General features: G+C 43.2%; 1 protein-coding gene across 1 annotated transcript in view; it reads right to left on the reverse strand.

Annotated features, from left to right (window-relative positions):
• Positions 1 to 1,141: 1,141 nt before the first annotated feature.
• LOC308289238 (synaptosomal-associated protein 25) overlaps positions 1,142 to 14,010 on the reverse strand; it is a gene marked incomplete at both ends in the record, with an annotated part of 49,933 nt that continues 37,064 nt past the window's right edge. Inside the window, 6 exons of the mRNA XM_080730864.1 lie at positions 1,142 to 1,207; positions 3,084 to 3,228; positions 5,934 to 6,080; positions 7,852 to 7,963; positions 10,284 to 10,332; positions 12,548 to 12,589. Of these exons, the coding sequence (XP_080586990.1) occupies positions 1,142 to 1,207; positions 3,084 to 3,228; positions 5,934 to 6,080; positions 7,852 to 7,963; positions 10,284 to 10,332; positions 12,548 to 12,589 (561 nt within the window). The remainder of the gene's footprint in view (positions 1,208 to 3,083; positions 3,229 to 5,933; positions 6,081 to 7,851; positions 7,964 to 10,283; positions 10,333 to 12,547; positions 12,590 to 14,010) is intronic.

Below are 14,010 nucleotides of genomic sequence, written 5' to 3' on the forward strand. Positions count from 1 at the left end.
TTATGTTAATTTCATTGAGAACGTGCAAATTACACCAAAACGAGTAATTTGGAGTAATTTGCACCTTCTCTCTCTCAGAGTTGGCCCCTCCCCCCTCGCCATGCCCCCCCCCCCCCAAGTCACAATATCACGAGAACGCACTCTAGATTTGACAGATTGTTGTATTTTAATTAATTGAACACAATTATACCAATACCAACCAAATAGCAAATTACATTCTGTTTGAGGCCGCGTCTTAATCACGCAAGGCCTACCACTGCCTATCAAGATACTAATTGATTATTAATTAGGCCTATGGCTGATGATTTATTGACAGCTAGCATCATCAATTAGATCTATCTAATACCAATGTACCATTCTATCACTTGAACCTGTTATTAAAGAAGGCACAAAAACAAACACCTAATAATAGCTATAGGAAACAATTCACGTCAGGTGACTTATTGGCTATTGTGTGAGTACATAAATAAATAAAATCACAAATAAAGTGCTTTTCATCTTCAAACATTTTACTGTGAGGACAATTTTATTTCACAGCGGGTGAGCGGGTCCATCTGATCACACCTCTTTTCTTGCCTGCTACTAGTATTAGTCAAGACCATTTTATCTGTGTGCGCAATCACAATGAAAAACAACATCCAATGTCGTCACCTCCACCTCCATTTTGCATCAATGTCGAGAGATTAGAAGGGAGGGGACGGGTGAAGAGCACACTTATGGCCGCTTGGTGTCGCCCGAGTCCTTCCTCTAATTACAAATACGTATTTCTCCATTGGGCAATACCCTCCCCGGCCAGCAGAGGGACCCAACGCGTTGTGTTAAATGTCTTCCTGAACATTTTTTGGGCAACTGGGGGGGACACAATGGGCCATGTTGTTTTGGTGTTTACATTGGGGAGAGTTCAAAAATGGAAAGTGAGAAGAACATATTGTTTTGACACACTAGAAAACCATTTGACACCTGGACCTTTTTAGTGACAAAGCATTGTCACTAAAGGATTATTCTATTCCTGCTCTTAAATAAGGCAGAGGCCCGTGGTGGCACTCGCACACATTAGCACAGCATACAGGAACATGCTCATTTCTCGGATACGTTGGGGAAAACAATAACAGCTGTATTGTAGTGTAAACGGAGAAAGGGTCTATCGCTTCATGAGGTTGTTGGCTTTCTGGTTGGCTGCGTTGATTCGGGACACGTTGAGTATAGCCTGCCAAAAAAAAAAGAGAGAGAGAAAAAAAGAAACCTTACAATCTTTTAAAAGTGTGTGTGCGCGCGTGTGTGTGTGCGTACGCCCTTGAGCATGTATAAGACGCACTGTGAAATCGCAGATGAAAACCTTGTAACTCCAAAACTTGATTTACAGTATGTGTTGATTTGAATGTAACTCTAAACATAAATATGTGCGTGGTACGGTTACAACCAACGACTATGTTAGACTTCGCTGATCCTTTGTCTAGATCAAAGTGTGTTCATTAGTCAAACCCAGAGCCTTAGAGAGTTGCGCCAATGCAGGGTCAGAAATAGTGCCGGTTACGTGGTTCATGTAACTCGAAATGTCACTTTCCCCTCATAGACTCCAATGCATTCTGTAAATTTCTGGGTTTGTGCTATGTCACTATTCGCCAATAGATGTGTATGTAGAAGACCTGGCCCCGTGAAGTGAACGGGAGTGACGCGACTCTCTCTGAATACAAGGCTCTGGTCAAACCAAGTTGTGGTGCAGATAGTCTCGCGTGGCCAGACTGTTGCCTCCGCGATTTGGTCAAATGCTCCCAGCATACAGTCTGGCAGACAGAAATAGAAACGGTGAGATGAAGCGGAAGTGAAGCCCCCACGTCACTTCCGTTTCAGTCTCACATCACACATATTTATCATTATATAAATAAAAATCATATAAGCATGTTTAGCTTGCTGCTTAGCAGAAATGACATTTTAAAATGTATTTTTTTGAACGTTAATGCCCGTTTTCGATACTCGCCGTTCGGGAGCTGCTGTTCCAGACTCTATATAGCATTCAGAGATTGTGGAATAGTTGTCTGGCTACGCGAGAGCGAGACTATGGTGCAGACTGTCTTTGGTTGGAATGAAAACCTGGAGACAACCAGCCGCTCTATCCATGATGCATGATTGGATGACAGTGGACTGGATCATGCCTTATTCTACTTAATTGTTTCACAACTAGTGGTGTGGGACCCAAAAGTGGGCCGTGCGGATGTTCTGACAGTGTCACAGACAAAGTCAAGAACAACTTTAATAGAATATTGTGGTGTTAAAGCCAATTGAAAACAACTGCGTCTTAGCGTTAAACGGATTATTTAAAACTGTAAATGCCTGTTGTGTATAATTCTAAAAAGGCATGGTCGGCAATTCAAAAAGGGGGTTAGAGGCCGGTGTGTGGTTTACAATTCAGCCAGTAGGGGGCCGTCGTACATGTGGCTCCATGTGATACAATTCAAACACAAGCTGTATTACATTTGACTCCACTCTGCCAACACTTTTCTGTGCATCGCAAATTATATTGCAGAGAATGATGTCATCAAGGCGTTGTTTGCCGCCGCTGCCCACCAGTGGCACTACCCAGCGGTGTAAAGTAACTGAGTACATTTACTCAAGTACTACACTTTTGAGGGTTTTTCACTTTACTGGAGTATATCCAATTTTCAGTACTTTTACTTCGACTCCATTACATCTCGGATCCAAACATTGTACTTTTACTCCACTACATTTATTTAAAAACTTTTGATTCTTATTACAAAACATACTTTAACCACTTCAGCCCAGCATACATTACGGCCATGTGGAAAATAGTTTAAGTATATTTTGATGCCAATACTTTTGTACTTTTACTGAAGTACATTTTGAATTCCGGACGTTTACTTTCAAGGGCTCTTTCACACGGCACTTTTATTCCACCTATGAGGGCGGATTCTGCCAATGCATTTCAAAGGGAATGCTGTCTTCAGGTATGGCATTTAAAGAGGGCGTTTGCGTTTATTTCACCATAGTAAAAAATGCATTCATGGTCTGGAGAGGGCACTTTTTACAGACAGATAAAAGGGCAGGGGCCTGCCCTCTATACCCACCTTGCCATTGATGCGTTCTATCTGTGGGATCTGCACTTGGATCTCGTTGCCCATGTCCAGAGCCATGCACTTCAGGTTGCCCAGGATGCTGCCCACGTGCTGCAGGTTCTCCTCCATCTCGTCCTCCCGGGAGTCGTTGGTCACCCTGGGAGAGATGGTGGTGGAGAGTAGGGCATTATTAACGACTTGTGATTTTTGCAAGTCGACTCGACTCAGTAAAAAGTTGAGTTCAAATCGACTTTGTTGTTTCATAACATATCCCCACACTGACGGGGGGACCGGGGGGTGCATGAACAGGGGACAAAACCAGAAACCACGTGCTTAATTCCATTGAGAAAATACAGTTGGAAAAGGAGAAAATCATTCTGTCCTTGACAATAAGCAATCCTACTGTACACACGCACACATGGAGAAAAACTAATGATGTTTTTAGTTTGTTTTTTCTAATTTCGACTTTCCCAGGTGGGAGTCGCGACTGGTGTATTGAAGTCGACTGAGTCGACTTGTCGACTTTTTGGTTATCGCCCTAGTGGAGAGTAACTTAAAACAGTGTTTTTGTACACTGTCAGAGTTACAGACATGTAAGGGTCAATTTAGACCATCCCAAAGGAACCCACAGAGTCCCTGGAATCCACTTTGAGAACCACTGACTTAAAAAGTACATTTATAATGTTTTTTTTAAGATTTGTTTTGGGGCTTTTATGCCTTTATTGATAGGACAGTAGACTGACAGGAAAGGTCGTCGGGAGGTAGGGAGAGAAAGATTAAGATGAAGTGGCTTAACAGTGGCAGAGGAGAGGGGAGAAGGCAGAGAAGAAGGAAGATAATGATATCGGGACGGAGTTATTGCAACATACTGTAGGACACGTGCGCATGCACGCGCACACACTCACATAAAAGAGCAGGAGTGACAGCTGCGCGGTACAAATAGGCTATGATTTATGTAGGTTTTTTTTTCTATTGCTAGTGTGTGTGTGTGTGTGTGTGTGTGTGTGTGTGTGTGTGTGTGTGGTTTGCCAATATCCTCTGTTTGAGCAGCTGCTCCACTAACAGATGTCTGCATTGTATGTCAGTTTGTTCTAAAAGGAGAGCAAACACATGCATAAACTCTCTTACACTGCCTGCCTTAGTAATTCAATTTGTCGTCAAAGGCACAGACATGCAAGCATGCACGCAGCACGACTCACGAACACACACACAGGGCTGTGTCAGACTTTGTTTTTGTAAATCTCGATGCTCAATCCAATTAAGCCTCAAGATGTTTTTATTGGAGGAAGTTCCCTCTGATTGCTGATCACACAGTCTATTATTACATTATTAACCTAGACGCCCAAAAGCTCAATGGGCAGGGACCTTTACGACTGAGCCACCCGAGCGTTTGTTTTAATTTGTTTTTTAATAAATTCATAAAACCATATAAACCCTAGTATGATGATCTGTATTAGAGCTCAGAGGCAGAACACTTCTGGGACCAACAGAGTCTCAGAAGGATCGTCACATGAGTGCCAAGGTCTATAAAGGTGCCTCCACACCGAAAATACTACAGGAGACTTGTTCAAACTGTTCACAGACTGCAAAGAACTGCAAAAGAACTGCAAAAAACTAAGCACATTGAATTTTCCAGCCGACTGTATGCCGACTGTAATTACTGTACAGTTTTGCCATATCGGCTCGTTACAAGCGACTTTGATCCTGTTTTCCTATAATGTTTCTAGTTGTGGGTTACTTTTGTTTGGGCATGTTTCTGAATTGTAGTTGCTTATTTGGCCTTGCTTTCAACATTCTTTTCGAAAATAGCTAATGTAATAGAGCTCAATAGGTGAAACTGGACGCTTCTTTAGGCTTTGTTTTCATAGAACTGGTCGCTTGTTTAACTCACAGAATCTGGCAACCGGGGAGGCGGAGCAGAAGCGGAGATGCTTCTTGTCCGGTGTTTTCTTCTCCTCACACCAAAACAACACACATCACTATTACTAGCGTTGCCTTGGAGTTGATTAGTATAGGAAATTGAGAGTTGAGATTGTGAATATGCTATTTAGTTAAAATGTGCAACGGGAAAATGTCTCTGGCTTATTTGGGCTTGGTTTTGCTGCAGCAGTAGCAAACTAATGGTCCATTTACAACTCGCTACAATTCACCAACGTCAAGGGGCGACTCAACAAAACTGAGCAAGTCCAGTCTTCCAGTTTTCCGTCGATAGCGTTCCCGACCCACTGCCGAAAACCTACCGATGAGCTCCCGTTCGGCAACAGACGCTTTCCGCCGCTATCCGCCGCCGATTCGGCCACGAATCTGTTTGGTTAAAAGTGCCCCCCCCCCCCCCCCCCCCCCCCAAGGCCCCAGACCAGTGGTTCTCAACCTTTTCAGGCCACGACCCCCAAAATAATCATATTTTAACTGGGGACCCCCAACCCTGACAAGCGCTATATAAGAGTTGGGTCATTACATTTTGTATAACACGGTTCTATTGTGAAAATAGAAGATATACATGCGTTTGCTTTGTGAGCATGTAGATCTGCTATTTTCACAGTTCTGTCTCTTATATTTAACAATTTGGTCAATATTTAATTTGTCATTTTAGAGGTATTGAAAAGTCCTTAAATTGTCACTTTTTGAAATGTGCAGATACCCTCTATAGTATAGAGGGTATCTGCACATTTCAAAAAGTTATAGAGTCTATACACTTAAACTTTATGTTGGTTTGTTTACTGTTGAGTGAGAAAAACAACATTGCACATTAAGTTAATCATCTGGGGACCCCCCCAATATAATTTGGGGACCCCCCTGGGTGTCCCGACCCACAAGTTGAGAACCCCTGCCCCAGACGACACACAAGCCCCATCGCCCAACCTGGTGATGTAGGCCCCGCTCATGATCATCTGCTCGCGCTGGTCCACCACCCTGTTGGAGGACGGCTGGCTGGACACCACGCCGTCACCGCTGGAGCCTCCGCCCCACACCGCCTTGTACGCACCGCTCTCCTCAAAGGCCTTCAGCCTGGGGGGGGGGGAGAGAGAGAGAGAGAGAGAGAGAGAGAGTGGAGGGGTGGGAGTATAAGGCGAGACAGGAAGAGTAATGGAGAAGAGATTGAGTTTGAGAAGAGATTGAGTGAGTGAGGGACAGAGAGAGAGACATTAGAGCCCATGTAGTCTGGTGTGGCCAGCTTTATGTGAATATCGTCGTTGTCGGGTGGAAACCTTGTACGTCCAAAACCGTTCATACTGCGTACTGCCGATCTACAAGCACGCTCTACAAGCACGATCTACAAGCACACAATCTACAAGCACACAACGCCTCGCACCGCGAGGCGTTGTGTGCTTGTGGATCGGCTGTTTTCACTACTTTTGTGCGACAGCCTTGTATGATGAAGCAGGGCTTTACTTTACGAAAAAACATACACGTTTGAAACTTGGAGATACAAGGTTTCTGCCCGACGGTGACGATATGCTTTTATTGCTTCTAGTATTGATGATTCCTTGTATAGTATGTCATTACGTGTCTTGATAAATTGGGCTTTTTAGCATTATTGTACAGTATAACTGTACCTCTGTACTTTTTGCAAACTGTTAACAATTTGATGTATTTATTACCTTGTGCTGTCCTTGCCTATTTTAAGACACTCTGGATAAAGAGCCTCTACTAAATGCCCACATTGTAAATTGTACATTCTCTTAGAAAAGCTTTTCAATTCTACCAGGTGTTTGATTTATTTCACCTGGTCATATCTGGTCTAACTTGTCCCTGATTAGAAAGCTATGAAAGACAGCATTTCTTTCTTTGAGTTCCAGACTTTTAATCTGCATGTTGCACACAGCTGCAATGAAGCTACCAGCCAGAAATGATAATGGCAGCAACCGAGGCAGGCAGGCAACACAAAAAGAAACAAATACTTGGCTCATTCAATGCAGTGTTGAATTCCTTCGACTAAAACTACGAATTCTTTCACTGACGAAAACTAAAAAAAAAACAAGCTATGATGACTAAAACTAAGACTAAATATACTGACAATTTCGTGAACAAATAAAAGATGAGTGGAGAAGAGATGCAGTAAAACTAAAAGACAAGTCATTTTTGTTTGGTTTTGCTCTGAAAATAGCTGATCTACAAGCTCACAACACTTCCCGCTGCAACGCGTTGTGAGCTTGTATTTTCAGCATGCAAACAAGTGCAAAATCAGCCATCATGATGCCATCAAGGCCCGCCAAAATACATTTTACAGATTTGGTCGATTAAAATCTTAGTGATATGGAAAGTAAACGAACAGTAAAGTTTTTAGGTGCTTTTACTTTACTGAAGTATTTCCAATTCTTTAACTTTTTCTCCACTACATCTCAGAGACAAATGTTATACTTTTACTCCACTACAAGTCTACAACTATTTGAAAACTTCAGTTACTAGTTGCTTTGTAGGTTTGAATTATTATGACAAAACATACAGTTCAGCCCTATTAAAAATGATAGACGATCTTCAAGCTGCTTGCGGATCTTCTATTTTCAAAAGATCGGAAAACCTGTGAAATTGGACATTCTGCATAATGAGTACTTTACACTTTTGGTACTTTTAAGTACATTTTTATACCGATACCTTTGTACTTTTACACAAGTAAATCTTTAATGCCAAACCTACGTACTTGGCTTTTACTTGTTGAGTAACAAATGTGAGTACTTAATCCATCACACACACACACACACACACACACACACACACACACACACACACACACACACACACACACACACACACACACACACACACGCACGCTGCATACTTATCACAGGAGCAGAGCCCACAGCATTTGCCCAGGTCTGTGAGGTTTTTCTCAGCCTCCTTCATATCATTGTTGATCTGATCCAGGCCCTCCTCTATCCGCTCCAGCTGCTCTATACGGACCCACAGCAACCACAACCACCAGGCCACACACAGATAGAGAGAGAGAGAGAGAGAGAGAGAGAGAGAGAGAGAGAGAGAGAGGATGGGAGAAGGGGGGGATGAGGGAGACATACATAGGAGAGAGGGTGGAATGTGAATGAGAGGATACAGAGGTACCGGTAGGGGAAAAGTTACAGGGGATGGAGGGATGGATGGTGGGGAGAGGGAAGGAGGGAAAGAAAGACATGGAGGTGGAAGAGGGGAAAAGCAGAGGGGGAACAAGACAGAAGTGGAAGACACAGGATGGAAGAGAGAGATAGAGAGAGTGTTGGGGTAATGGAGGAGGTGAGGAATGGAACGAGAGAGGAGTGAGATAGGAAGAAAGAAGGACATGGATTGGGGAGAGAGGGAGAGAGAGAGAGGGGGGAGGTGGAGAAAAGGCAGAGAAAAGGAAGCGACACAAAACGAAAAACCAATTCAGCAACTTGTCTCTATAGCCAAACAAAGCGCCAGCAGCAACTTATAAACCAACCAAGCCTCCACCCACAACCCAACAACCCAGGCCGTCTACAGTCGGAGACGCAGGACACTCCGAACGCCACGACTGAAGAATAAAAAGAAATAATGCATTGGAACAATGGTTCTCAAAGTGAGGTCCAGGGGTTTCCAAGGCCTTGCAGGTCTGTAGTTTTCAAATGGAACCAAATGGACCCTTAAGGGTCCATATGGTTCCATTTGTACACTTTCAAAGTTATGGAGGTCCTTGAAATTAAAAAGACTTGAGAACCACTGCATTATAAAAAACACAAGACATAGGTGCAGCTGACTATTACTTTGCCTTGATGAAACGACAGCATGAACGAGCGCTACATAGCACTGGACTGGGATTTGAGGGTTTTGCAGCGCGTGGGTAGCGTCCAGCCAATGAGAACGTACTTCCTGAGCGGCCAGGCACACAGCCCGCAGCACTGGGCCATGTCTGTCAGGTTCTTCTCTGCCTCCCGCATGTCCCGGTTGATGGAGTCCATGCCCTCCTCTATACGCTCCAGCTGCTCTGTAGGAGGAAGTCGTCACCTTAAATAAACTAATGGCCTAAGTCATTTTTTGAGGGAAATTAATATTTTTGTCTAAGTCAGCTCCTCATGACACTGTGGCCACCTCTGGTAAAACCTCCCAATTGAAAAGGAGCATGCTGTTCCTGCCCCTTTTATGGAGATATGCCATTATAGTAGTGTGTCACTTCGCACTGGTGTGATCTTTTACATAATATCTTTAGATGGATCTATACATCTTGGTAAGAAGTGACGTTAAAGGGGAACTAGGCAAGTCTGTGTGTACACAAACACCCCCCCCCCCCCCCTCCTCCCCTCTATGACAGGCATCCATCAGGTAGTTGCTTTCATTGATAAGAGAGATCACTAAGGAGCACTTGATATTTTTATGGCCCAATCGATTACCTCAGTGCACAATCCCTTTGAAGTTCAAAGGGAGCAATTAAAAGCTCTGGCCAGCTACCCCTGACAAAAACATCCCTCCAAGGGATGAATGTCAACATAAACAGTGGAACAGAACTAAAATACAGCCATGTGCTCTCCAGCACAACGATATAGTGGCTGATAGAGGGAAATAACTGCTAAAATATTCATATACATATAAATAAAAAAATAGGCTTAAAGTTACCTTGTTTCCCTTGCGTGAATCAAAACAGCAACGCGGTTTCGACAATGGAACAAGGGGGGAGCGCTTGTTTTCGGTGGAGATGACGGAGGCACGCCGGCATTATATTATAAACACAATCTGATCTAACAATCATGACATAGGCTATTTATTATAATCACTAATTCACTATGAAGTGTCTTTAATTATAATTAAAGTAAAAATAGTCAAATAACAAACAAGGACAAATTGTTCTGCCCACAACCTTATCAAACCAAAATGCCTAAACTACTGTAAATGTAGGCCTATTATAACTATGATAATGGTTCTTAATTAGTCCCAATTATTAAGTATAATACTTGACCTTATAAATATAGAATGTTTATGATTATATATGTTATGAAACATCGCATAGTCGAGCGTTGCGAGTCTGCGACGGTCGCATGAGCCGACTCAGCGCCGTTATGTGCCGTCTGCCATTATGGACAGAATAGTAAATCTTCATCCCCCTGAATTTCGGCACCTCCGCGCGGTCCAGGCGAACACAACGGAGTGCTCCCTACCTCCGGTTCAGCCAATCACAAGCTTCCACTGGCGATACCGCGTTGCTGTTTTGATACACGCGTTTCCCTTTAACACAGATAGATGACAGAGAGACAGATAAAAGATGAGTACCTCCTTGTTCATCCAGCATGACCAGCGCTCTGATCCCTGCATCTTTACTCTGGAGAGGAAAACATGCACACGCACGCACGCACGCACGCACGCACGCACGCACACACACACACACACACACACACACACACACACACACACACACACACACACACACACACACACACACACACACACACACACACTCACACACACACACACACACACACACACACACACACACACACACACACACACAGACAGACAAGAAGCTTTTATTTAGAACAGGGGTCTTCAAAAGGGGATGACCCCTAGGGGGTCCTCAGAGTTACTACAAGGGGTCCTCCAAATCTTTGTGTGATAGAAACCTTTTTTCCTCCTTTTTTATATTAACACTTTTAGTGCCATTCCCGAAGATATTTGATTTAGGGTTCAAGTTGTTTAGAATGGGACAAAAACTAAAAATATTATTGAACTCAAGTCTCCATGGGGTGAGTAATCGGGGGGGAATATTTTTTTGGGGGGTGAACTATTCCTTTAACCCTGGCGTCCCTACTTTTTTTTTAAAGATTTGTTTTGGGGCTTTATGCCTTTATTGATAGGACAGTAGACTGACAGGAAATGGGGGAGAGACGGGGAGTGACATGTGGCAAAGGTCATCCGGATCGGGAATGGAACCAGTGACACCGGCAGGCATCCATGCCTATGTGGCAGTGCCTAAGTGGTATGCGCCTGGACCAGTAGGCCAGCGGGCGCCCCAGGCGTCCCTACTTTGGGCATTGGTCATTACAGGCATTTAAAAAAAAAATCTAAAAAAAAAAAAAAAAAAAAAAAAAAACACGTTTTGCTTTTTCCTTTCTCCTCCCAAACATTTTCGACAATAGCGAAAGTAGCAGATCACCTCACAACAACCTCACTGACATGATGTCCATTAAAATCAAATAGAGAGAGGAGGGTGTTTCCTTATGTTCTACATAAGCTTGTTAAACGGTGCTGGGAATATACGAGCAGCCATCATTACTGTGTACAGTACATCATTATATGAGCTGTCATTACATTGGGCGGTGGAAACTCTGGAGTCTAATCTACAGATTACTGCAGGAAGCTAAATGTCAACCATGATGTTCTTTACGTGGTATAAACTCCTTCTGTTAGACCAGGGGTGGGCAACTTTGATGACGGCGAGGGCCACTATATTTCCACCTTCACTCCAGAGGGCCACATTGCATATTGCTACGTCCCACTTTGTCATTCTAGTATCTCATACAAAACAAGCAAAAATAGCAGATCTACAAGCTCAAAACGCATCGCGCTGCGATGCGTTTTGAGCTTGTAGATCGGCTATTTTTGCTTCTTTTGAATTGGAATTTTGATTTAATTTCAAACACATTTAGTTACAAACTCATGTTGACTTCATGAACCTAAATACATTTTAATACTACTATACTAGTCATTAAACTACTAAGATAGACTGACGGAATTAAAGCAGGTCATGTTTGGAATTGTAACAGCTGAAATCAATAATATATCAGTATTCTGATATTAACCTGCGGTGGCCCCCGGGCCGCCAGTTGCCCATGTATGTGTTAGACCCTCCAGAAAACTGCGATTATGTGATCGCATAATTTACCGTAGCATAATCTCCTATTTCCACCCGCATATTTCGTTACCCAGATGACAGTCAATTTAAGAACTTTTAAGGCCTTTTTAATAGCCTACCTCAAAAGGAAAGAAAATAAAAAAGTAATCAACAAACTACACTATAAAAAACTGGTCAAACATTGGCCCAGTCGTCAAATAATCTAAGAAAGAGGCAACATTTGCCTTGCTTTGCGAGGCGCTGTGAGCTTGCAGATCTAATATTTTCACAATATTTATCTGTGGGAGTCAAGCAAAATAACAAAGGGCTTGTCAGCGGGGGGTCCCCAGTTCAGGTTGAGAACCACTGGTCTACTTGGCTACTTCTGCCAAATATTCACCCATGGAATAGGAATGCTAGGGTTAATTTAAAGTCAAACAACATTGGCAACATTGTTTATACAGAATACAGATACGCTTCTTGGTTGTCGATTGCTGTAATAAATGACGGTAAACTAACATATCAGACGTGAAATGGAAGTAACGCAGAAATACAAACATGTTTATCAATCCCCTTTCTTGTTTCTTTCACCATTAGTGTGTGTGTGTGTGTGTGCGTGTGTGTGTGAAATGGGAGTAACAGGAGTAAATATCCGACGTAAAATGGGAGTACATGCGTGTGTGTGTGTGCGTGTGTGTGTCCATACCTCCTCAACTAACTCCCTCATCCTCCGCGTGCTCTCCAGGGACTAAGAAGAGAAAGATTCAAATGACATTAAAAAGTTGAAACACTACAATATATGGTGATGTATATACGTTGTTCTTATATTAAAAACATTTCAAAATATAGTTCTTTAAAATGTTTTATTGTTCTAATAGTTATGAAAATGAAAATGTACTGAGCAAATACAGACAAGTTCATATTCAAGTGATGCACATTCAACTTCTACCTTCACACGCACATGCACGCCACACACACGCACGCGCGCACACACGCACGCACACACACACACACACACACACACACACACACACACACACACACACACACACACACACACACACACATGTGTGCGTGTGTGTGTGTGTGTGCGCGCGCGCGTGTGTGCGTGCGTGCGTGTAGAGATCATTCTATTCTCCTGGGTATTTCCCACTGAGATGCTGTTGAGGAGACAAATGGATCTACTCTGTAACCTTTACAATGCCGTCTGTATGCGTGTGTGCACATGTGCACGTGTGTGTGTGTGTGTGTGTGTGTGTGTGTGTGTGTGTGTGTGTGTGTGTGTGTGTGTGTGTGTGTGTGTGTGTGTGTGTGTGTCTGAGTGCATCTACAATAAGTGTGTCCCTGTCCTTATGTTGTGCCTATACTGTATGCGTTTATTTTTGTCCGTGAGTTTGTGCGTCTTCATAATTGGTCCTTACTAATGTTCAAGATAAAATAGCTTTTTTTTCCTACTCTGTCTGTGTCTCTTAGGAGGGCTGTGGGCAGTTCAAAAACCTCTATACCAGTAGTTTGGATTCCCCATCGATGATGTCACTGGTAGACTGGTTTCTGAACTAACCACAGCCCTCCTAAGAGACACAGACCTACAGTAGTAGAAATAAATTGTCTAATGTTATCATGAACATTAGTGAGGACCAATTATATGAAGATAGGTTGAACACTAGTGTTGAAGTCTTCCTTTAAGACAGAGAACGGTGAGCTCATGGTTGTGTATAGTCTGGTGTCTCTGCAGATGGGCGTCTATAGAGACCAACCGTCTCCATGACGACCAGCTATGAGCTATGTTCTCAACATGGGACCACCAGGAGTCCACATGGAACACTTACGGGTCCGTGACACCCGTTTGAGAATCAGTGTACGTTTCTTTACTCTCCAAATTTCCCAATTGTCCATTTGTAGTACACAGTGTTTCATTGGTAATTATTTAAGCAAGTACTGTGATCTGCTGGGTATGTATATGTATGTATGTCGGTGTCCTTTCTTGTTTAAGACTGTAGCCCAATCAGGGACCAGCATCCCTGGCAACATCATCTTTAAAAGGCAATGAGGGACCAGTATTCCTTGTGATGCCAGTAGGCCTGTGCACAAGACGCAAGTTGGCACCTTGACAGAGTGCAGTTCTAGTTGTATGGAGTGGCTACACTAAACCATAACAGAGGGAGAGAC

This window comes from Nannobrachium achirus, assembly GCF_963921795.1.
Source record: "Nannobrachium achirus genome assembly, chromosome: 8".
Classification (NCBI taxonomy): domain Eukaryota; kingdom Metazoa; phylum Chordata; class Actinopteri; order Myctophiformes; family Myctophidae; genus Nannobrachium; species Nannobrachium achirus.